This window comes from Lethenteron reissneri, chromosome 38 (assembly GCF_015708825.2).
Source record: "Lethenteron reissneri isolate LAM-NWPU_2019-01 chromosome 38, ASM1570882v1, whole genome shotgun sequence".
Lineage (NCBI taxonomy): Eukaryota > Metazoa > Chordata > Hyperoartia > Petromyzontiformes > Petromyzontidae > Lethenteron > Lethenteron reissneri.
Window position 1 is genome coordinate 1,791,940 of NC_083816.1, and position 24,067 is coordinate 1,816,006.

Consider the following 24,067-nt stretch of genomic DNA (forward strand, 5'->3'; position numbering starts at 1 on the left):
AATTAACTTCTGTAACGCTTTACAAAGCACGACAGATGTGCCCGCTTGGATGCCCCTGTTTATAGGTCTGTGTTGTGATGTGCGATGCTTGCGATGCTCCACTTCACACGCTGCCCTATTGACAGTGGCAGCCACTCTCGTCTGACATGGAGCAGCAACTCGTGACCACCGCACAACCAACCCCAAGTCAAACACCGACAACTGCCAAATGCTAAAATACTTCTAAATGAATGTTCCGATGTACAGTAGAACCTCGGAGAATCGAACGCACGAGAACTCGAACAAATCGGTGTTCGAACGATATTTCCGAACATGTTTTGCCCTGGAAACCCGAACGAATTTCGGAGGTCGAACGGGCAAACGCGACTTGAACCTGCACGGCTGAGACGCGTATGGCCAGCGTGCATGGCACTTGCCCAAAGGTTTTACTACTTCCTCCTCCTCACCACCTTCCACTCAAGCCATCAACTCTCCTCGCTAAAGGTAAAGTTAAGTTCAATGTTAATAATTTCATTTATTCCATTCATTTATTGTTTCTTGTTTTTGTGTGCTATGATTTTATGCATGCAATTACTGTAAACTTTGTGTAAAAATGCTTTATAATGAGAGATTTCTTGTGTCTGGAACCAATTAATGTCATTTACGTTCATTCTTATGTGGAAAATTCATTCGGTGTTCGAACAAATCTGTGTTCTAATGGCCTTCTGGAACGAATTAAGTTCGATCTCCAGGGTACCACTGTATGTTGAACTTCTTTCGCGCCATACGTAGCCAACCGTGGCAATCGGAGGTGCGGGGGAAGGACAACAAACTAAACACTAAAATCAGATCGAAACAAATTAGTTTTCAATTTATATTTAAAAGTGCAGAGCTGTAATATTGGAAGAGCGTTCCAGACGGCCACAGAAGCGTACGTGAAAATGTACCCGCTTGGATGTAACCGTTCATATTTTTTAAATAAAACATTGTCACAGCAGAATCTTGTGCCGGATCATGAATGTATTGAAGACCTGATTAGACAGAGGTCAAAATAGTGCAGTGTTTTCGTGCGAAACGGACGCTGCGGGATACTAGTCTTGAAAGCCAACAATAGGCGGATTAATTAAAACGCTTTTTAAAAATTATACGTACAAATAGAAGAGTTGCGCGTGTGTATAGATATGGTTCGATGCGATTGGTGTGAATTTTTCTCTGGGTCGCTCAAGTGTGGCGTGGCGTTTCCATTACTGGGAGGTTGTTAATATGCACTTTAAAACTGCATAATTGAGTACGGCCATGAGCTGTTTTTCAATGATCACTACTCCACAACATAATACAATACGTACAGCACTTTTTTGGGGGGGAGGGGACGTCACTCGCAATCCGTTAGCATCTCTTTAATAGCGATTTCTTTATTTTTAAAACGTCATTGTCAATTACCAGCAATGTTACATGCCATGCGCTATAATAGACTCGTGGTGTGGGGGGGGGAATCGCATCCAGCAGTGGATTGCCAGGGTCGAGAGACGTGCACGTTCAAACCCGCCAACCAGCTCGATCTAGGACGTGAACGGCACAAATGCAACGCCAAAACTGGCGAGAACATTCCAAATGCCCCCCCCCCCCTTAAAATTGATACAACTAAAAAAATACTTAATATAAACTTTCGATGAGAAAATACGGAACATTAAAACGTACGAAGGCGAAATGCCACGACACCACGGAAGGTTATGACTTGCCTAAAATTTCAACCAATTGACGTAAGCACTGCACAAACATTACAGAATTTGCCAACACTCAAGTTGGGACCAAAGCAACGAGTCTGCTCGGTAAGCTTAATTAAAGAAGCAAAGTAACGGAGTCTCGAGTGTGGGCGTCGAAAAATGTTTCCAGTGTTGTTTCGAGATATTTGTCCTTCCGTGTGGCCCCACCGACGCGTTCCTGCTCTAAAAAAAACACACTTCCTGTGGAAAGGTCATCTGCCACGTACGCCTACACGAGGGCCAGCTTCCTTCAAACCATCGCAACCAAATCTACTCCAGCACGTGACTGCGCGACCATTTGGCAAGGGCCCTGCAACGATGTTAGCAAGCACTCGGGAGCATCCAAAAGCAGAACAGCGCAACAATCACGTGCCCACTGCAGGCTTCGTCTGCACACTGCTGCTGCAAGCAAGTTGTTCGTACGTTGGGGAATTTGCTTGTTGTGGTCGCGTGGAATTTGCTTTCCTCCAGGTCCTCCGGTTTTTCCCTCGTCATTTAGAAACACGTGTATCAGAGTATTCGGCTGCCATGAATTTCAACACAAACCACGTGGTTGAGCTATAATTTGTGTACAGGTCGCTTCCGAAAAAGAGCTACATAGTAGCTGTGGGCCTTACACCTGGTAAGATAAAACAATTGTAAAAAAGTAAAATATAGTTCTAGATTTGAAGCTTTTGTGACTGCAAGGATTCATACTCTTAGGTTTTTCGGTAAAAAATAAAAATATAATTGAAATAATAATAGAAATAAAATAATAAATCACGACGTTTCGGAGGCAACACAAGTCTCCATCATCAGGTGGGACCGTCACAGCTAGATTTACCGTCTCAAGTGAGGCAAAATTCCAAGAGTCAAGCTCTTAAAAAACAAATATACACAACTGTGGATTTATTTTTCAAACATTGAAATTTATTCAAAACAAACATTTTTGTTAACAGGACTAAAAAAGAACATGTAAAAAGTTGTATTGGAGTTTCTAAGACATTATATTAGCACTCTGACAAAGAACTAGAGGAACATGATTAAAGATCAAAAGCAGTTGTGGGTATTGTTTTAAATAAAAAAAAAATCTCCGACTACTAAGTTACAAACAGGTTAGCCTGACATGCTACGCACGCAGCACATCTTGGTAAACACACCAGTGTCACCTCAACTCAATAAACACATTTTTGTTTTCAAGACATCAGTTCGAAGCAATGTCACATTGCCGGACCACCTTAAGTGCTGGCAATAACGTGCACAATCTTCTATACGTTGAACAAAAACAGACTTGGACATAACTCGCAAAGGAAAATTACAGAAAATGCAAAGGAAAGAGAATGGTTAACCGGCATGAACACAATGGTAATTTACATATATACAACATTTAACAAATGCAACGTATATAAAATGTACACGGTACATTTTACAAGATGAAGAACAGATGCATAAACTATAATTGACGAAAAAATATGGTACATTTTCAACCAAGGTTTTATTGGAGGAAAATAATTATGCGAACACCACAATGTGTAACTTTATTTAAACAGGTAACGAAACATTGCTCGCATCAGCCGATTACCTGAATTGTTTTAGATTGTATTATATTAATTTATATACCACCCATGAGTCAAAGTTATGAAAAAGAATATGCCGACACTTGCTCAGGGGCATCATTCAATATCGACATTTTCAAAAGCAGTCTGTACGCTTTGTCCAAGATTCCCCCAACCTTTCACGCCCCCGCAAAAGCAAATTCGAAATGCCGATTCAGAAACTTACATTGGCATTTGGTGTTATTTTTTCTCCCTTCAAGTTATTTTTACAACATGCACACAAGGTTTCGTTCTGCGCCCCTCGATATACGCTGTTGCACGGCGTCTTGATAAACGTCGTAAAGTGTTGGAATTCAATCTTATTGATCTCTAGCATCCCGTCGTGAATGCTCCCTGGCGATAAATACCACACAGAAGAAACGGAGCAAACATTCAGGCCCTTGGCAACGGCTCCAGGCGCCCGTACGTCGACTACTCCATCTCGTTGAAGCGCGCCATCATGGCCCTGCGCACTTGATCCTTGTAAGTGTCCGCTGCAGTGGCGCCGTAGGTGGCGCCCCTCGCCCCGAGTCCAGCGCCCTGCGTTCTTTTCTTGGCCTGCGGTGGAACAAGGGCGGAGGGGGCACGCGTCAATTTAACACGAAGGCTTTCGCGAGCAAAATCATCCAGATTCTTTTGAGTAGATCGCGTAAATATAAACCCGCCATCACACGACACAGCCCGTTAGTAAGGTTTTTCACGAAAAGAAAACGACAATTCGTTACTCGTTGTAATTACTGGCGAAACGTCACAGTACTCGATTTTTTATGCTGTAGTGGGTTTACTCTCCAACACAGCCGTGTGCTGTACTGGTAACGAATTATGGGAACACGTCAAGCTCGCAAATGGCACAGGCTGTCCGCCACCCCCCCAACCGCCCGTCAGACATTTTAAAGCAGTCGCGTTCACATTCAAGCACGGTGATGCCCGAGCGTGCTTGCCGTTAGGACGCGAGCATTCCGGCGAATCATCGTGGGGTCCTTTGGCGATACTAAATGTAACTAAACTGGAAAGTGTAATTAGGGGTGGCCGAGACATATGTAAATAAAATATAGCAGTGGTAATTTGGATTTTGATAAATGGGGTGAAAACCCTAACATTTTCTAATGCTATAACACTTATATTCTGTATTAACATCACATTCATGTGTATCGCCAACACATGCATACGGATTTTTTTCTGAATAAACTACAATCAGTACTGTTACCGACAATGGAGAGTATATTAGTGGCAGAATATTTTTGCAATACGAATAAAGCACAGGCTGGTGGGACTTGGTATTGAAGCAAGGCTGTGGTGTGCATCAGAAGCAATATGGACGTTTGTTTCTCAGAGGCACTATATTGATTGATCAAACTAGAGCATACTGTGCTGTATAGCAGCTACATCATGGTGAAAGTAAGACCCAAGCACAAGGAACATTTGCTTTACCAGCTGATATAAAAATAAACTTTTATTTCTACCAGGTAAGGCCCACTGAGCTATACAGCTCTTTTTCAGAAGCGACCTGGCCACAAATGACAGCTCAACGAAGTGGCTTATCACATGGACATTTATTGCAGCCGAATACCCTAAACGCGTGATGTCGATTCTATATGTGGAGAGAAACACCAGAGGACCTGGGTAAAAATGCATGCGACCACGGGGAGAGAGACACGCAAACTCCAAATATACAGCAGGCTTCAGGCTCGGGATCGAACCCACGACCTCCAGTATACCAGGCGAGGTAGTTAACATCTCACCACCTTGGTGCCCTGTATATTTGGATATTACCCATGGGAGATGGCAACGGTGATCTGTGTGAACAAGTGTCTGCGGTGACCCGAGTCAACAATTATGTTTAACGTCGTGTTTGATTGTATTATTTTTCTTCACAAATTCCAAATTAAATGTTACGGAATTTTGTTTGAACAAAAATGTTGTAAATACATGTTCTCTCTTGTAGTCATTACTGTGGCAATTTTGTATGAACAGTACGAGTATGTCGGAATGCACTGACCATTACTGCATAGACAATTGCATGGTTGCATTGCAAAACTGGCAAACTTTGTGTGAATCCCATTTCTACCAGTGCTTAACTGAAAGGAACTTTTAAAATGAAGCATATGTTAACTATTGCAATGATTTTGTCGATTGGCTAACATAAAAAGTCATTGTTATTCACACCAATGTTGTTTTGCTTTTGCTAATTTCCTAATACAAGGGGAATAATTCTCAGTTTCATAATAAGTGTAAAAAATATATATTTCTTAAGTGCCGTTTATATAACTTCCAACCCTGAACGTCTGCGTTGCTAATGTTAAAATAAGCATGTTATAATAAACATGCCAAGGGTAATTGTTTACAAACGAGAAGGTAAAAACAACGCCTTAACGGGTACACATCAGGCTTGCGGTTGACAATTTAATTTCAGCGGGGTACGATTGCAACTTAATTTCAAAGTGCAGTCACTGATACGGCTCAAACGTTACCAGCACGTACGGACGCCTTCTCCCACGACTGCCAACGCAAATACAACCACAATGACCTTTTTTTCTTGAAAACACATTTGATATAACGCGGTTTTAAACATACGGAATAAACAAATCTAATGCACAATGCTAACAAAGCACTATGGACTCTGTATGCTACGGTTTTCACAAATAATTATACAAATAAAGACTTCTTGATTCTATTTAATAGCTAAAATTTAAGTCATTTTATTTTAATGGGCATACCACATCTGTGCTTCAGACATTTTATAACAATGAATTGCTTAAAGTTTCTAACTTGTTCATTTTGCAAGTTATTACAATATATTAGCTTAATGTATGATGGTTCAAGGTTTTTGAACGCAAGTTAACTATGCACATTTAGAAACATGCGTTTAGAGTATTTGGCTGCTGTACATTTCCACGCGATACATTTATTTGAGCTATCATTTATGGCTAGGTTGCTTTTGAAAGAGCTCGATAGCTTAATGGGCATTACCTAGTAAAATACATATTTGTTTTAGTTTTTTTCAGATTGCTGACTACAGGGCAATGTAAGGCCTCGTGAAATTTCTCACTTTTCTACATCTGGACAAACCACACAGGCATCAGGCACGCACACAGGCACATAGCACCACAAGTTCACGCGCGCGTGCGGGCGCATCTCGTGCGATCACATTTACACACCCACACACCAACCTCCACGGACGCTGTGAACACACAATCTTGCTTACAACAGCAGCTGCTGCACAATTCTCAAGGGCATTCAAGTGAAAGAGAGCAGCGTCGGCTCTGCCGGTCTAAGACTGCCTCGGCCTAGGATACATGTCACCTCGACTGGTGAAATAATTAATCGGCAATTTTTCATCTGGCTGGAGTGCTTGGCAGTCAGCAAGGTCACCCCCAGTCAGTTTGTATTCCCACAGAAAGTGCGTTACCGGAAAGGAGTTTAAGTAAATAGTAGACTGCTACCAAATGGACAAAAGCCACTTTTGAGGTCCATCGCAGCACGTACTTCAAACAAAGATAAAAAAAAAAATGGTATTCCTTGCAAATAAAAATAAATGGGATCTCACCAATTAAAAATGGACCACGATTGTGAAAAGCCAGTCAACTAATCTACAAATGCCTCAAAATAAACACGTTTGCATTCTTATCCAGCCGTTGAGGGCAAAATATGTACCATTTGGTGCACTTAGTATCAACTCCATCTAGGAAATGTTTGGGCGTGAGTGGTCCGGCGATCTTGGCCAGTGGTTTTTAACCTCAATCCCTGCGAGCCACCCACGACTTAACTTTCCATATCTGCAAATCCTCAATATATTCAAGCATAGTTGTGCATCAGCTGATACACAAACCGGGTAATGACATTGGATTCAAATGTAAATTGCTATTCCACATAACAGCTATTAAAAGTGAAATTCTGCTTTTGGAGTAATAATACCAAGCTATGCAGTGGGTGCTCTGGGTAAAGAGGCACACATTTATAAGTCACAGAATTCCTCAAGAGGACAAGCACAGCTTTCGATTATATTCCTATTTTTACAGACCTTAAAAGCCTTCACAGCTTGCCAACTTAAGCGTATAAAGAGCAGTCGCGCCAACTAAACGAACATCGAGATTACAAACATCCCACAGGAAGTTAAGACCCAGCCATGCAGTAGGCAGCAAGCCCGAGCAGCAACGTTACCTTTACAGAGTCAGCACCTTTAAAAGTATGTACAGGGGATCACAATTCATCTAGAATTTTAGGACAAAATTAGTTATATATTTTTTTTGAGTGGGATACAATTATGTCACAAGCCGGCACCCCTTACATTTCCAGGTGATGTTCTGTAACCGGGTCTCCTGAATTAATAATAATAATTCAATTTATAACGCGCGCAAATTTGCGGACGTAACAGCTGAAACTCATAGGCGCGGAGCCAAGCTCAGTCACTCGAAAGCGTGGTTGTAAAGGTGAATTTTTAAGCGTCTCTTGCAGGAGACGATTGAGGTGATGCTGCGAATGTGCAGAGGGATTGCGTTCCAGACTGTTGGGGCAGCCACCGAGAAGCGGCACATAGCCGTGACCATCCCGGATCTTGGTATCAAGAGGTCATGAGTCGCACTGCCAAGGCATCTGCCGTGTGCTGTGCTGCAAGTCGTCAATAATGAAGAGAGGTATGGCAGAGGCAGGCGATCTTGTATGTGACCCTGCTGGCAAAGGGTAGCCAGCAGAGGGCACGGAGACAGGCAAGTGAGTAGAGACGGGGATGAGTGTGGCCAATGACGACACGTGCCAGGTTGTTTTGTAGTCTTTGAAGTTTTTTTAGGTTGCCAGAGCAGGACCGGACTAGGACGGAGTTGCAATAGTCGAGGCGAGACTCAACTATGCAACATGCTAATGTGTTGGCAGTTTCAGTGGAGATGAGAGGACGTAGGTGTCTGAGAGCCTTCAGGTAAGAGTTACATGAACTGATGATGATTGGTTTGACGGTCGAAGGATAAAGTTGATTCTAGGATGACACCGAGGTAGCTGAAGTGATCGGTGAACCTGATGCTGTGACCAAAAAAATGGTTTAAAATAAAGCAAACGTGTCAATAATTATGCCCAGTTGGGAGTCTGGCTAGGCAGCTCAGCAAGCGGCTGACATTCGAGGGTGGCCAATTCAAATCTTGGTTGGGGGTTGACTCAGCTCATGCCTCTGGGGTCAATTAAAATACATCCCATTTCGTGGGGAAATCAACAATGTGTTTTATATACTCACCTCCACCACGGGAAAGCTGAATTTCCACCACTAGGCTCATGGATTTAGGAACAGTAGATCACCACCTCAATGTGCATATGGGTAGGAAATCGCTCTCGACTTTGGACTGGTGTAGCAAGTGCAAGGTCCTTACCTCGACGGGAAGCGTGATGCCTTGATGCTTCTTGCCCAGGCCGCTGCCCTCCGTCCAGCCCATAGCCTGCAGCATCTTGCTGCCAATATTGTCACCACCGATGCCAGCTTTGGTTGGTTGTTCGTAGTCACTGCGGCCAAGTGAGAATTGGACCAATTACGTCAACATCGGCCTTGCCAATGCTGACCAACGCTTAACAGAGTTATTTGAAAACTGTAAATGTGGCAAGAATGCTAGATGGGGGTTTAATGCATCAAGCATTGGTGGATGAAGTGGTGAACTGTTCACAAGAGATGTCCCAACATGAGCACGGTTGGATAGGTAATGTGGAAAACAAGTTCGACATACATACAATAGTCAATTGTTACCTTAAAACATGAATATGCGGTTGAATGCTTCCACAATGATTGTAGTCATTGTGTATTAGAAATATAACACATTCAGTACTTTGCTACTTCTACAACACAATGACAAATGAACACTGTACAGGCACAATGCTCTTTTACAGCACTTTGCCAATACCATGCTGCATGATGGTCTCCTTATGCAAGTCAGTCTGGTTTTTCATGAAAATTATACATTGCATTATTTTGCCAGTGTTCTGAAACAACTAGAGACGATCCACCTATACCCATAAATATGTAAGTAAAAATATACACGTGCCAAGCTCCACACTGTTCACTTATATTGCTCTTTCCATGCTCACAAGGAAACAGCTACTCTGTTGCAATACCCTTCCCCTCCTTACTGGCTTTGTTAGCGTTTAAGTTACATAAGCAACATCCAGTGCATGTGCCACCCAGCGATCACCATCGTTACTATAAGCGTGTAGTGAATACACAAGGGATCGAGTGAATTTAATTTGGAACGAGGGAACGTAATTGATAAAGCCAAATTTGTGTTGAAATACCCCCAACCCCACTATCCGACATAGCCAAGCAATGTGTCACACATTTAAGTGTTTAACTCAACTAATATTAATTGAGCTTACTGGTAAAACTAATAACAATTGTCAACCAACTTTGGCAATCAGATGCGACATTTCGCTTGAAACTATGCCACGCGTGTTCAGGACGAGACCTGAGAAGTCCGAGTGATCGTGTCAGCCGACCCAACTTCTGAAGGAACGCCAGAGCGGACCACCGTTATGAGTGAATAGTCGTAGAATATTACAGCGGCACAAGATGTTGTTCTTACATCGTGGGCTCTGGGACCACTTTCTTCTTCTTTGGCTCAGGAGGTTCGGGAATCCCGTACTTTTCTCTCCTCTCAGCTGCACGGTCCCGGTATTTTGCCTTTAAATTTACCAGAAAAAAACACAATGATTCAATCTCCGTCCTTGCATAGACACCGCCCGTGTAGCTTTTGCTTACAGAAACGTCCAGCCTGTGCAGAGAACGGGTTTGACTTCTTACGTGAACAGGAATAGAACGGTCAACTGCCTATCGGGTAGGACTGCAGAGTATTTATGAAGGAGCACAAAGGCATAACTGGTCGGTATGACACATCTACACAGTTCAGTGTTAACAGCATGTAGCATAACTATTGTGGAAATACTCTTGTTGCCTTTATTAGAATACAGAGCCTAAATTAGGTTTCTACAATTTAATGTATTCCCTTTAAATAGCACACCGTGTTTAAAATTCACATCATGTATTTGATCAAGCACTGACTTTTGTTTAATAAAGTTGTGTTTATTCTTGCCTTGCAGTTACTACTCCCACATATTTCCAATTACAAAACTCATTCATGTAACATTAATGGAACAAATCTGGCGAGGTATGAAACATGTTGCTATTTAAAAATTATGGAATTACATTTTGTGAAGCATGAACATACTTTGCATTTCCTACAACTTTAGAATTCTCATATATGCTGTCTGGTTTCATCTCAACTCATCCGTAACCATATCTATCCCACTTCTAAATGGTCTCTACAAACGGATCTTCTATCCTCACACAATCTCTCAATGCAACAAACCATCTAGCTACTTCACAAGCTGCTGATCTCATCGCTCCATCTCCGCGCTGCTACGTCCTCTCGGATGGGTTCTCTCATTTGGCTTTCGTTGGGATCATCCCTGTGCTAAAGGCTTACCTCGCGTTCCTTCTTTTCCATCTCTTCTATTTCAGCAGCAGTCATTTTGGATCGCCTGTGTTGTTCCAAGTTTTGCTGTAGGAGCCACCGAACAGATCACATGACAAGAGGACTGTAAGAATCATGCCCACAACGCTGTGCAGCAGAAACAGAAACAAACTAGAATTGACCTTCCAAATTGGAAGTGAATTAGATGAAAGGTCAACAGAGGCTGGGTAGAATTTCACAGTCAGAATGATTATTGTTGATCTGTAAAAAAATGGTGTGGCTCATTAAGCTGTAGTCACTGTCACACGCATACAAAATCACATTGTCAGTAACTTTCATGTGGAATGATCCCAATGGGGTTTTCAATACACTGTTCTACCCCCTCCGGCATTTCCGATTAGCCCGGTTGGGCTAGGCACGTTGCGCGAAAGAGGTTCAAACATACGTACACACAATACTATTTGTACGTAACAAATTGTGGTGGGAGGGATACCGAGCGACGGCGGTCAAAAACCAGAGGGCACGGCACCACTGGGAAAGGAAGCGTTGCGTGCACGCAAGCAGGCGCCTGCGGGGCTGTCGTCACCTTGTGTAGGTCCGAGAGCTGCTGGTGGCGCAGCAGAGCCTCCTTGCTGGGGAACATGCGGCGGCACAGCAGGCACGCCAGCTTCACCCAGTCCGTCAGCTTCTCCTCGCGCGCCTCGGCCGAGTTGTCCTCCTCGCTGTCGCTGCCACCGCCGTAAGATGCCACGAGCGTTGCATCCGAATCCGCCTGTGGAGGGACAACGGCGGTGCCTTCAAAAAACAGGTGGGGCTGTAACAGGGAGGACAACGTCCTTCTTCAATGCCTCATGTCGATCCTGTGCTGCTCTAGGACAGGGGTCGGCAAACCAAAATAACAAGACCCAGTTTGTTTGGAATCGAGTAACGAACTCAATATTTCAAGAGCCGAAATGCACGTTCATACAAGACGGTGATCCTTAATAAATGAAGTCGGGAAATAGTCCTTAAAGAGCAACATGCGGCTGCGGAGCCTCAGGTTTGCTGGCCTCTGCTGTAGGAGTATAAAATGTGTATCACCAAACGTGTTTGCTCACACGATGGAGAGCCTCTTTAGAGACCATTTGGGCAACAACTTCCAAGCTGAAAGAGGAGGGGGTACAACCCACGCTTTAACGGACCACACATGACCACCAATCAACTGTTGGTGTTCCTCATTTATACTGCCGGATGGACGGAGGTGGGGGTATTGAGAAACATGCTCATTATTTCAACTGCCACGTCAGGAAACTGAATCGAACTGGTGACATCTGTATCGTTGTTCCCTGGGCTGCATGTAGAATGTATTTTGCACCGTACATAGCCAACCGTGACAATCAGATGTGAGGGGGAAGGACAAACTAAATACAAAAAGCACTTATGAAGAAATTAGTTTTCAATTTAGATTTAAAGTGTATAGCTCCAGTGGTTTCCTCATATCGAAAGGTAGAGCGTTCTTAGACGATGAACACAGAAGCGCATTTGTAAGCGCGCACAATGCAGTGGCCATCTTTGTTCGATGGTTCGCCAAAAGCTGTTGCTGCAAGGACCACCGGAGTTTGCGCGATGGTTTATGCCCGTTGACAAGATCAGCAAGGTATTGTGGTTCATTTGTGGAAAGCACTTTTTGTGTGCAATGACTGCAACCTTGCCATGTATTAGTTTGGCAACCGCAAGCAGATACAGCTCAGCAAGCGCTGCACACGAACACGGTCGGATCTTGCAGTAGCCCGTCACATGCCAAAGGATTTTGTACACGCTGCAGCTTGGCAATGTTTTTGCCATTACCAAATGGCAACAATTACCAACGCCAAAAATGTTGCTTTAGCCATGTACATAACTTTGACTTTCATTCCATGCCTGTTCTCACCCCAAACCATATCATGCCAGCATCTTTAACATTTTCGTAATTCAAACACCCACGTTGGTATTTTGCAAAGGCGGCTTAGAAAAAAGTAGTGCAATTAAACATTTGGATTTCCAGTCCATTAATTGCAACCCAAATCCAAGGTTTACATTGGTAAACATGGTTAAAAAAATACATTTATCGACAAAGCTCATTGCCTGATATCTAAATATTTTTTCTTTATTTCATTTGTGATGCACAACTGTTGCACAATATATCAATTTATAAATTACTCAGCAGCTTTTATATTCACGTGACGCAACTAGCAAAACACGCATGCTTTAATGTATACAAACTAGATTTTTCATTATTAAATTGAAGCCATGCAATGCATGAAACCCGAAAAAAATGGATTGTCACTTTCAAAATTATTCTTCCTGGTGTGAAAATATTTTGTTTTATGGAGAAAAATCCCTGAAGTCAAAATGGTTCTTTATAGATATGAAACAATTTATGCCCAGCACTAGATTTCCCAGAATTTTATCCATTCCGCTAAACCACAAGTTACATTGGACCATACGAGCAGATCTTTGGGAGTCGGTACAACTGGTCAAGGCTCAGAAACGCAAACTAAAGCATTATTTAAAGAAGTGGTTTACAATGCACTGTTGTGATAAAATGCACAGCAGTTTTAAATGTTTTTAATAGAATACATTTTCCATAAAAGTTATCTTAGCAGAACTAATGTTTTCCTGTATTTATTTAAACAATAGTAATAATAACAGCACAAATTTGTATAAAATTTTCTTCGCAGTGCTATCAATATTTAAAGGTTGCCTTTCTGTAATTATGTATGTAGAACTTCTTTCGCACCGTACGTAGCCAATCGCGCTAAACGGAGGTGTGAGGGGGGGGGAAGGACAAGAAACTTCACATTTAGAGAAGAGTAATGTATAATGTACCCTTACCGGTTCTGTGTCTTCATCGTTTCTTTTCTCGATAATTTTTTGAAGCTGATTCAAAACAGCAAGCTGCCTGTCATTCTGTGTGGCCTGTAAACAGTTACCATCACACGGCACAAAGGTCACCTTCATGTTTAATTCCCATTGAAAAATGCAAACGCACACAACACCAAGCACACATTTCGCAGACTCCTGCCAACAGCGATTTCTTATCTCGCGAGAATGGGAGTAAGGAAGGGAGCGATAAAAAGGAGGGATCTATGTAGTTTCAAACCTTAATAAGATCAACTACAACTGCACAGAAATTTTAAATGTATTAGCCATTGACGGGAACTTAAGTTCATGGAAAGTATGAATCCTTTACTGTATAAAAAAAATATTAAAGAAACGAATTCTTACAAAGGAATTCACAGCCCTTTGTCAATTCACTACAGCAGGAGTGGGGGAACATCCGGCCCACGGGCCTTATAAGGCCCGCAAGATCATTTGGTGTGGCCCTGCCAAGGCAACCGCAGGCGGGACTCGAAATTCAATAAATCTAGGAGCAAACCTGTAAAAGCAGTTGCGAGTAGCAACATCATCGACACCAGCTAACATCACACACCTCACCAAAGAGAAGCAGTTCCAACCATCGCATTAGGGGCGAGTTAATTAAATGTTTGACCAAATATAACGGGCAAATTTGTAAGTTGATAATGTTGTATGGCCCGCGAATGATGTTATAGATATCCAAATGAATGGCCCTTGGCAGAAAAAAGCTTCCCCACGCCTGCACTACAGTATCATGGCCTCCCCACTGTTAGTAATGGGAGAGGTCTGACCATATTCACTTTACTGTAATTAAAACCAGATAAGCAGGAGGCCCAATAGACCTAATGGAGATGTTGTGGAACGATAGCTTCTGCCGATGTGATGACGGCAACGTGGCATTTTTTTCAAAACAAGAATCAGGTTCTATCATTAAACTAAACCAACCACGTCGCTTCCGTGCGTCATGTTGCTTCAGGTGACGACACGTGTTAGCACGAAGACATATAATTAATAAATAAAAAATCGGAAAATATAACATCTGAAATGATCCTTTTTATCCCAAGTTTAGTTCCACACTGCAGGTGTAAGTTAACAATCTAACCGCACAGCGAGTGAGCTCCTCCACTGCGTCATTCCTCACCCGCTTCTCCAGCATCGCGTAGCCCGCGTCCGCAGAGGCAGACTCCCTCTCGTCGTCTCTGCCGCCCGCCCCAACCGGCTGGAAGCTGTTCTTGAAGAACTCCTTTTGCTTGTTGAGGCTTTTGGCCCATTTTTCCATGTCCTTGGCAATCTGTGCAAGTGTCGGAATGCAGGTTAGCCATGGTCTATTCGCCGCTAGGTCAAAGACACCGTGTGTGTTGGATCCGGTATGACAGCAACTTGCAAATCAAACCCCATTCCAAACTAACTGGTCTAACTCCACAAAGGCAACTATTTAGTATCGACCATCACCTGACATTTTGAAACCTTCATCAGGCTAACAATTACAATGCATGTCAAATATCCATACGTTATAGGAATAAAATATAAAATGTTATCTTGCGAGTGTACAAACCAATGACTAAGGTTTTAAACCGGACATGATAATGCCACAGTAAAACATATGCAGAGAATGAGCATGTATGACAGATACCATCACCTAACTACGATAAGAATGTCACTGGGCATTACAAATAATGGCAAACTAAAATTATACCCATCAAGCACCACATTTTTTTGTAAACATAAAAAAGCAAAGCACCTGCTGTGCAGTTTTCGTTTTTGGCTTGTCCTTTTTGTCTTTCCCTTCCTCCGTGCTTTGTTGAAGTTGTAGCTGTTGTTGTTGTTGCTGCTGCTGTTGCTGCTGCTGCTGCGAAGCTGGCAGGTAGGTCTGCCGTTCCGAATCCCAGTACAGATACTCTTGCGTCTGCGAGTTGTAGTAATACTGCAAGACATTTCACAAGCGTGTCACACCCCCACCAAAACAACACATCCTGTTTCATGTGGTTGCCCCCTACAGGTGTCCATTAGCTCAGCACACGTCAACTCAAGCCTGGAAAACCAATAGGTTGATATCCTAAGATATTTACTTTTACATGGCGACACAGAATGGAAAGCGATGTATGGGAGTCACGTCAAGGCTTTTGCGACAGCCCTCGATTCAAAACTTCCATATATACATTTACAGAATCTTTGGTTCTTTCGGTAAAGTCACGTATGTTGAAAAAAAAATATTAAGTAGGTATAAAAATGTAATGAAAAAAATATAATTTTGTATTTTATTTCATTTTTATACCTACGTGACTTTACCGAAAGAACCAAAGAGTATGGATTCCTGCAGTCACGAAAGCTTCTGTAAAATTGCTTCTCAGTAAAAGGGGAGCACAGCTTTGCCCAAGGTACTGTACCACTGAATGATCTCGTGCAAATTCCAAGTTCAGGCAGCAGGTGGAAGCATTATACAGGAAAACCACTCCTGGATGGACTGCAAGAGCCTGTTCGCTAATTTAGCCTCGAGCAAGTTGCATTTGTTAAATATTTACAATAATCTCCCTGTAAAAATCAACTCATGCTTTTGTAGATTACACAGAAACTTGGTATACGTTTAATCAAACTTCAGCGCATAGTTTTTAGTTACAGAACATGAAACGTCATTATACTTATTTAATTACACTTAACAAGCAGATACCAATATGCGCTACAAGGCTGAGTGACAAGTTGGGTAGGCCAATAAAATAAATTCAAGGTAAAGTAGAGTGCTCTACCTGGGAGCTGGAATCGTAGTACAAGCCGATCTGAGGATCATAGTAGTAGCCAGAAGACTCGTCATACTGATACGTTGACACATCAGGGACAGCTGAAATGACAAACACAGGCAATCACAAACAAGCAGAACATCGTTATTCCAGGGCAAATGGAGACTACTTTGCAAGAAGACAATGGTAGCAGTGGGCCACCAATCGCCAGTTGACGCTCACGAATCAGACGCAGAACAGATGCAGGCATATAAAGCACGTGTGTAACTACGCTGCTCGTTGACTGGTTGCAACACAAATGTTAACGCTGTTTAGTAGGCATATAACAATTAAATTAAAACCGATTCTTACACTCAGCACTAATCCATTGATTCAGGCGTGGGAAGAAACAATTTGAGTCATGTCCAGTTTCAGGATTGTGAGATGCCAAGCGGCTTGGCGAGGGCCTTAATCTAGCTTTGAACTGCCCATGGCTGATGATGATGAGGGGATATTAAATGCGATTGGTTCATGTAAACCCTGCATTTAAGTCACTGGACGCCATTACATTCAACATGACGGCAAAAACTATATTCTTGACCCGAATCGCGATCCTGTACGCGTGTTGAACTTCTTTTGCACCGTAATGTAGCCAACTGTGCTAAATCGGGAGATATGGTGACTTGACTTCCAAGATGGGTACATTGATACACTCCTACTGGTTAGACACCAGCATCGGACACATGGCAGCTGAGGGCACTCACGGTATTTCTGGTAAGGCTGCGTTCCTGTGGGAGCGGGAACGGCGGGAGTCGCATGGGTGGTGCTCGCTTGTGCCATGGATGCTGCCGCCACTGCCGCACTGGAGGTCGATTCCTGTGCCGTGCTTGCAGCCACGCGCTAAGAAAGGGGCGCACACACAAACTCACGGTGTTAGGCAGCGATTCATGTGCCCGAAATCACACAGAATGATTAAGTTTCCAGTCACGTAAGGAATGCAATGACAGCACTACCAAAGTGTACCCTTTGCAGTGCCAGAATAAATGAATTTTGTTCATTAGTCAACAACTAGAAGTATAAGGATTTAATATTTATATGGTGTTGAAAATGCCTCCAGCATATAAAAGGCCCTTACATCACATCAACCATCATCGCACCCAACCCCAGTTTAGTCAAGGGAACCCCCAGTGGCAGCCATCCCTATGCTGCAAAATTGGCATTGGAATGCAAACCCACAATAATATTGAAACATTTAAAAATGAGTTAAATTCGCAGTTTTTGTTGTAGAAAGCATATTATCTCTTTTACCTATAGAAAATGTATATAGCCTCTAGAGAAGAATTGTCGGGCAACAGGCTCAAGTAAACCAGGATCTGACTTACCGCACCACTTGCCTGTGCTGCTGCGGATTGTTGAGCTGCAATCCCCGCTGCGACAGTGCCAAGCACTGCTACAAACGCATTAAAAGCTACAAATTAGTTTACGTTTGCAAACTAGAAATGGACGCCAATACACTTTACAATAATAATTACCAAAGTAGCATAAGCACAAAAAGCAAAACAGGAGATATATATGTATCAAATATGGTACAACATTATCATAGAAGTCTGGGATTCCTGATTGTCAGAGCTTATAGGAAATGTTTGTTCAATTCTCTATTTGTTAACTATACGCTGTGCATATATTTATGCAAGTACACAGTATACAAAATCATGTATATTAGATGTGTAGTAATAACTTTATTGCTTTTCGATCATTCATTACAAAGACGAGAATTGCTCAAAAGACAACAAAACCAAAATAGTTTTGATCAAGTGACATCACCAACGAGCTATCATGGTGCTTAGACTAACTTTAGACCACGCATCACTGAAGACCCTTCAAGCTAGTGGCAATCAGCCTGGGATCGCTTGTATTTTGGGTTACAGCCTGTATTTTGGGTTGCATCTTCCAATTAGCACGGCTGGCTATGTACGGTGTGAAAGGCGTTCAATGTACATACATAATTACAACAGACACCAACGTGCTAGGCGGCTGCTGCGCAAGTGTTGTTATTCCTACCGTTGGCTGCAGAAGCATTTTTTATCGCCAAAGCTGCTGCGACGATCTGGCTCGGGTCGGCTGCTGCCTGTTGGTAGTACTGGCTGTAATCTCCGTACGCCTGTTTAATTAGGCACACAAAAACACACATTTTAAACAATAGTTTAGGAGCGATTCATGTAAGCACTAAAAACAGTCTTAGTTACGTACAAAACCATTCTGGTATAAAAATAATTAAGGACACCAATAAAAATAATCTTTAATCAACACGTTTGTGTCACGGACTGTTTCCATCTATGTCAATTGCTGATTTATTAGAACCGTTTGCCAAGTGAGCCTCGCAAGTGTCCCAAGAGTGTTGAACAGGAGTGTCCCTTGGACACGTTTTTACAGTCGGGGTCGAACTTGCTGCGTTGCAATTCCAATCAATCATTTGCAGCTAATTTTCCAGCATTGTGCCTCACCGCTACCGCCCACTCCTCTCGAAACTACGTGCGGAGGAGGAATGTGCTCGCGAGTTGTTGCCGAGTGTCCATACCTCCCCATACTGCATGTAGTTGGGGTGCTGCCCGTTCAGGAACAAGGCGTAATTTGCTTGCTGAGCCTCAGGTGTTGCCCAAGCTGTGTCAGAGCCGTGCGGAGCCTTAAACACAGCAGCACACACAGTTAGGCACGATTAGCATTTGCGCAGTTGTAGCAAGACGCAGACTTCACCAACGGTAGGATACAGGAAGAGGGTGCGGCAGTTTTTCTTTGGGAATGTCAAGCCTGCAACTGGTTGATTTGCTCAGGAAAATATAACAGTAAAAAAGCACAAAGGAAAAAAAATAGAATAGTTACACGTGTCCTGTGGAGTGTAATCCGTTGTTGGAAAGAAATCACTAACCATGTAATAACAAAAATAATGTTCAGCCCTGAAGTCAATCCACAACTGGATAAAGACTCCTCATGCCATGTCAAGTCACAGGGATTTTGTTTGACCATACATCACCACGTTGGTCAGTACAGGTTTGTGTAAGGGACAGCCCAGTACTGGTTCAGATTACTCTTGTCACATGTTAGCTGGGGCTGGGAATTGGAAATAAATTGCTGGGCTTATAGTTGCAGTTCAATAATAACCGTGCCACAGCTCCACCTCAAAAAAAAATCACGCTTATTTTTTATTGCCAATGCAAGACAAATAGGTTAAGGCATATGCAGGTTAGCGTTTAAATAAGGTCCAATAACTCATTGTATTGACTTCATAAGCTAAGAGTATTATAGGCAATAAAAAATATTTCTGAGGATTGGGACCTAGTTATTTTCTAAGCATTACATAATGGTTGAGTGAAACGAGTCATTCATCATGAGCAATTAAGATTACGAATTACATTCACACACCCCTTCACTTTAAATGACAAACTGCTTAGGTTGGGCTTACCCTCTTAAAATATAAACAGACCATTCCCTCCAATCAATGATGCATAGTTGCGATTCAAACAAAATGCTGCCCCCCCGCTCCCCGTCACCTCTACTCGAGTTAATTTTGTATGCCTTCTTACCAGGGAGCAACGTTTGAAAAATCGGGAATAAGATAAAGCAAACATGGAAATTTTTTTTTTACTAAAAAAAAAGAGTTGTATGGCTGAAGTAAATGGTCACACAAGTATGAAAGGGTTTTAATGTAGACACTCCCACAAATACTTGTGCCCAAGGAGAGTGGATTCCCGGCTTCTACTCCTTTTCTCTCCGAGTCCCACCACACACGAAAGGGTTGAATAAAACCCAGTTTATAGGATGTTTAGATAAATCTTGACTTAAAGCTTTCGTGACTGCAGGCATTCATATTCTTTGGGTCTTTCAGTAAAGTCACGTAGATAGGTTCTTTGAAAATAGGATGTTTAGATACTAAATACGCATACCAACGCGAATGTATCTGGCATTTAAATAATGCATGTACCTTGGATTAGCACGGTTGAACACGTAAAAACCTCGCGTCAAAAGCAATTTAAAGCTAAATAGCATATTATGCTCAAATATTAGTTATGGCCCAAGTAAATCTTTACTCTGGTTGAGCTCAAGAGCTGCACTGCTTCTCGATGTATTTTATTAAGTGACAAGAAATTAACACAAACACAAGAAAAAAAACCTACATTTGTATTCTGGAGCGTTTTTGGGAAATGTAACATCCGTTGGGTCTCTCCACACCAAATTAAATCACTTATTCACCCCATGGACCGTTATGGACCTTTGGAGCAGTATTATCCAGCAGCATATGTTTTAAGCAACCAAATTCTGTACTAGTTTATAGTTTTACACAATTCTCCACATACAATATTACTGGGTTGAATAGGCCCCATTGTGAAGTTGGGAGTAAAGCACCCCATTTGCATTTCTTACAGAGCATATGATGATGAAACCCAAAATGTCCTAAGCCAGTCCAGTGTGCTTGCATAACCAAATGCAGATGGGTAATATCTGTTCTGGAAGCCCATAGGATGATGGACTAACAACACACTTTAATGTGGAGAGACTAACGACCATGTTTGTTGGTTGATTTATTGCTAGAGTTGCCACGATATAGCGATGATATATAATATAATGTAACATTTGCAATATTTCTGTTGTCCATTTTTTTTTTAATAGTCTTCAGATTGATTATTTTTTCCGAAATATTTTATTTCCTCATAAAATAAGTCTTGAATAAGTGAAAAAAAAAGCTGGAACTAAATAGCAAAACTTTTCTGAGTAATTGGCAGCTTGACAATTAAGCATAAATTTTCACAGTTCATTGAATTTCCATCACAGCATGTGTGATACTGATTGCAAATATGCAATACAAGCCTTACGCGAGGCACATATAGAGTTAAATCCAGTCGAAAACCCATAGTAAAAACTGTATTTGTACAGCGTAGCACAAAATCTAAACAATTCAATTACAAAGTTTTGGGAAATTCATTCAGCAATAATTGCCATATCGTGAAAATGTGATTGCGTACATATTTGTTTTTTTATATTGCAGCAACCGTCTTAATTACCCAAAAGGCATAAGGAAAACAACCCTGTAACCGAGGGCAACGGTGGGCAAGGTTACAGGTGCGGCGGAGATCTTCGAGGTGGTGCAGGCCTACCTGTGTGGCAGACCAGTGAGCAGCAGCAATGGCCAGGCTTGCCACGGATGTAGTAGTCACTTCCCTAAAATAACGAGCAGTTGTGTTTAAGATGTGTTTAAGAGCTATGTTAACATTCGTATCCCTTACATGTTTTGTGTCTGGGACTTAGGGAGGGGGGGAGAAAAAAAATCTCTTCGGTATCGCAAGTGCCACATTTGTCAACACGGTGATGACCCGCAAAATATACACACCGACGTACAGACGTGGGTTGTGAACGTGACGCTCGTGCATCAAAACCACATGGTCAGAGTAGCCGTAAAGAATGTTTTAAAGTAGTTTTTTTTAGTTCACTGCAATCGTCTACAATTGGTGATGAAGAAATGGACGTCGATGATGCCAAAACATCAAAGGATAGCCGCGTGTTCCACACTTGTGGCAATAACTGTACTTGAGAGCCAACCTGTAGGTCAGAATGTATTTGTGGTACCTCCTTAAAGATAAGGTGTCTTTACTCAATTGTTTCTTCATCCCAATTGTTATTGCAGTTACACGGGCTGTCTTTGGCAGTCTAAAGGGGAACCTCAAATACTACGCAGCACACGCTGTCACTAGGATCCATTCTATGAGACACCACAGGACATCTCCTGGAGTTCATATCGTCCTGTTCACAGAGTGCTTCTCAGTCTGCTGACGTAAACGTTTCTGTCTTTTCAGTCCAATGTATTGCAGCGATAAAACAAAAGGCACTCGCTGCATGAAGTGCAAAGGCCGCTTTTTGGAAAGTGTTTTCGTATGGTAAAGAAAGGGTTTGGCTGAAAATGTGTTTCAAGATGGACAAATAGAAATATAATAAAAAAAACCCATAGACTGCAGACCAGCGATGAGCCCTCCCCCTCTCACCTTTTGTTTCCCTTGGCATAATCTACGTTGACTGTCTTATTATCTATCCTCAAGGGAGGCTGTAGAGTTGTGAGGATCTGCAGCAGCTGGCTGGCTTCCTGCAAAACATAACAGTGCACGACATTTGAAAATTTGACCTTGGGGTGCACAAGCATAAAATATTCAACAAATGTGTTTCATGCAGCCTTCCTGAAAGGAACAATGCGATTGAAGGCAATTTTTATAAGCTGGGTACACAATAGTCCCTCGGTTAACGATTTTAATCCATCCCGCGAAAACCACCGTGAACCGAAATAACTGTTAATCGAATTCACTTATAAGTTGAATAGGTAAAAATCACGGAGTCTGCAAGAGAGCAGTTGTCACTGCCAAAACAGAAAACGTAATGTAAACAAAGCCAGTCGAGGTTTAAACGCTTATAACTTACGAGGACTCTGATTGGCCGATATTAGCGTTAACTATGGGGCCCTAAGGGAGGCGAAACGTGAACCCAAAAAGCATTAACCGATGTCACAATTAACGGAGGGATGACGATATTCAGCTGGGAAAGGCTGTGCTCGGGCATCTACTGTCTCACGAGAAGCCTTGAATTGCCATTGCTGGTAAGATTACTCCCACAACATCTGTGAAAAAAAACTATTATCCGAGGAACCTCACCAGCACAGAGCCAAGCTCAACAAAAGCAAATCCACGGTTGTAGTTGGTCATTCGGTCCTTGATGAGACGAATGTTTGTGGGCGTGAGCATGGCGTACGGCAGGAGAGCCTGAATGATGGCCTCCACTGTTGTCTGTGCACCCAGGTTGCGAATGATGAGCGCTGTTAGGGGCACAGAAGACGAAAACCATCATAGGAACAGCTTGAAAATCTGAACACTATTCAGTAATTGCTTCAACAATGGCGCAGCGTTTTCAGTTTGAACCAATAGATGGAGGCCATACCCCCCCCCCCCTTCCCATTGTGGATGCCATGAACCAAACGTAGAAACACTTGTCTTTTTGTAATGCAATACAGGTAAGAACAATAGTTCCACACTGCCCACCAGGGATCATTTGTCTGTCTGTTGTGCATAGCCACGCCCTCGATTTGTATTTCAAAGCGCTTCAGGCGGGCTCAGCACCATGTGACGCGCCGCCCCACGAATGCGCTGTCCAACCAAGTTCCTACCTGCCCACTCCGAAGGAACGTGTTAATCAAGGGTCCAACTATGGTGTTGTGGGAATAATTTAAATACAGGAGGCTCATCTGCCATTTGTAGTTTACATTAGGGATCCAATAAACATAGGCAGTACACCTAATGCTCATGTTGTCCATCTCCTAAGACAAACATCAGGAATTATTATTACATTATGGGTGTATACAGAGAATTCTATTAATTTAAGGACAGAATAAAGTAAGCAACGTGTTGGTTTGGAAAACGTTTCCAAGAACCACTGAAGAAATGGTGCAAATTTTCACAAAGATAATGTTGCGATGAGTGAAGTACATTTGCTGAGCCATCACAGGTCAGAGACCTAGAGCCGGAAAATGGGAATCATCCAAAGAGCGGACTCTGGATGCGGGACTGTCAGCTGTGAAACAGCTGTGGGACCTGGCAAAAAGGGCGTGACGGCGAGGTTCCGGTGCATCAACGGCAGTGGTCGTGATGACCTCTTCACCTTTCAAAGCCACATAACGCACTCTTACTGGC

At 42.5% G+C, this 24,067-nt stretch overlaps 1 protein-coding gene across 3 annotated transcripts in view; it reads right to left on the reverse strand.

Moving 5' to 3' along the window:
- Positions 1–2,629: 2,629 nt before the first annotated feature.
- Positions 2,630–24,067, reverse strand: part of LOC133351659 (RNA-binding protein 5-like) — a 31,712-nt gene continuing 10,274 nt past the window's right edge. For 2 of the 3 annotated variants that reach the window (XM_061567033.1, XM_061567031.1), the window contains exons 11-26: positions 23,036–23,208; positions 22,379–22,476; positions 21,497–21,560; positions 18,925–19,029; positions 18,408–18,507; positions 17,729–17,796; positions 17,111–17,246; positions 16,377–16,468; positions 15,374–15,556; positions 14,774–14,923; positions 13,609–13,692; positions 11,342–11,527; positions 10,768–10,842; positions 9,868–9,965; positions 8,671–8,800; positions 2,630–3,874 (exon numbers count right to left, since the gene is read on the reverse strand). In XM_061567033.1, coding sequence (XP_061423017.1) covers positions 3,749–3,874; positions 8,671–8,800; positions 9,868–9,965; positions 10,768–10,842; positions 11,342–11,527; positions 13,609–13,692; positions 14,774–14,923; positions 15,374–15,556; positions 16,377–16,468; positions 17,111–17,246; positions 17,729–17,796; positions 18,408–18,507; positions 18,925–19,029; positions 21,497–21,560; positions 22,379–22,476; positions 23,036–23,208 — 1,868 coding nt within the window. In that variant the 3' untranslated portion in view covers positions 2,630–3,748. The remainder of the gene's footprint in view (positions 3,875–8,670; positions 8,801–9,867; positions 9,966–10,767; positions 10,843–11,341; positions 11,528–13,608; positions 13,693–14,773; positions 14,924–15,373; positions 15,557–16,376; positions 16,469–17,110; positions 17,247–17,728; positions 17,797–18,407; positions 18,508–18,924; positions 19,030–21,496; positions 21,561–22,378; positions 22,477–23,035; positions 23,209–24,067) is intronic. The other variant, XM_061567032.1, reaches the window with a different exon arrangement.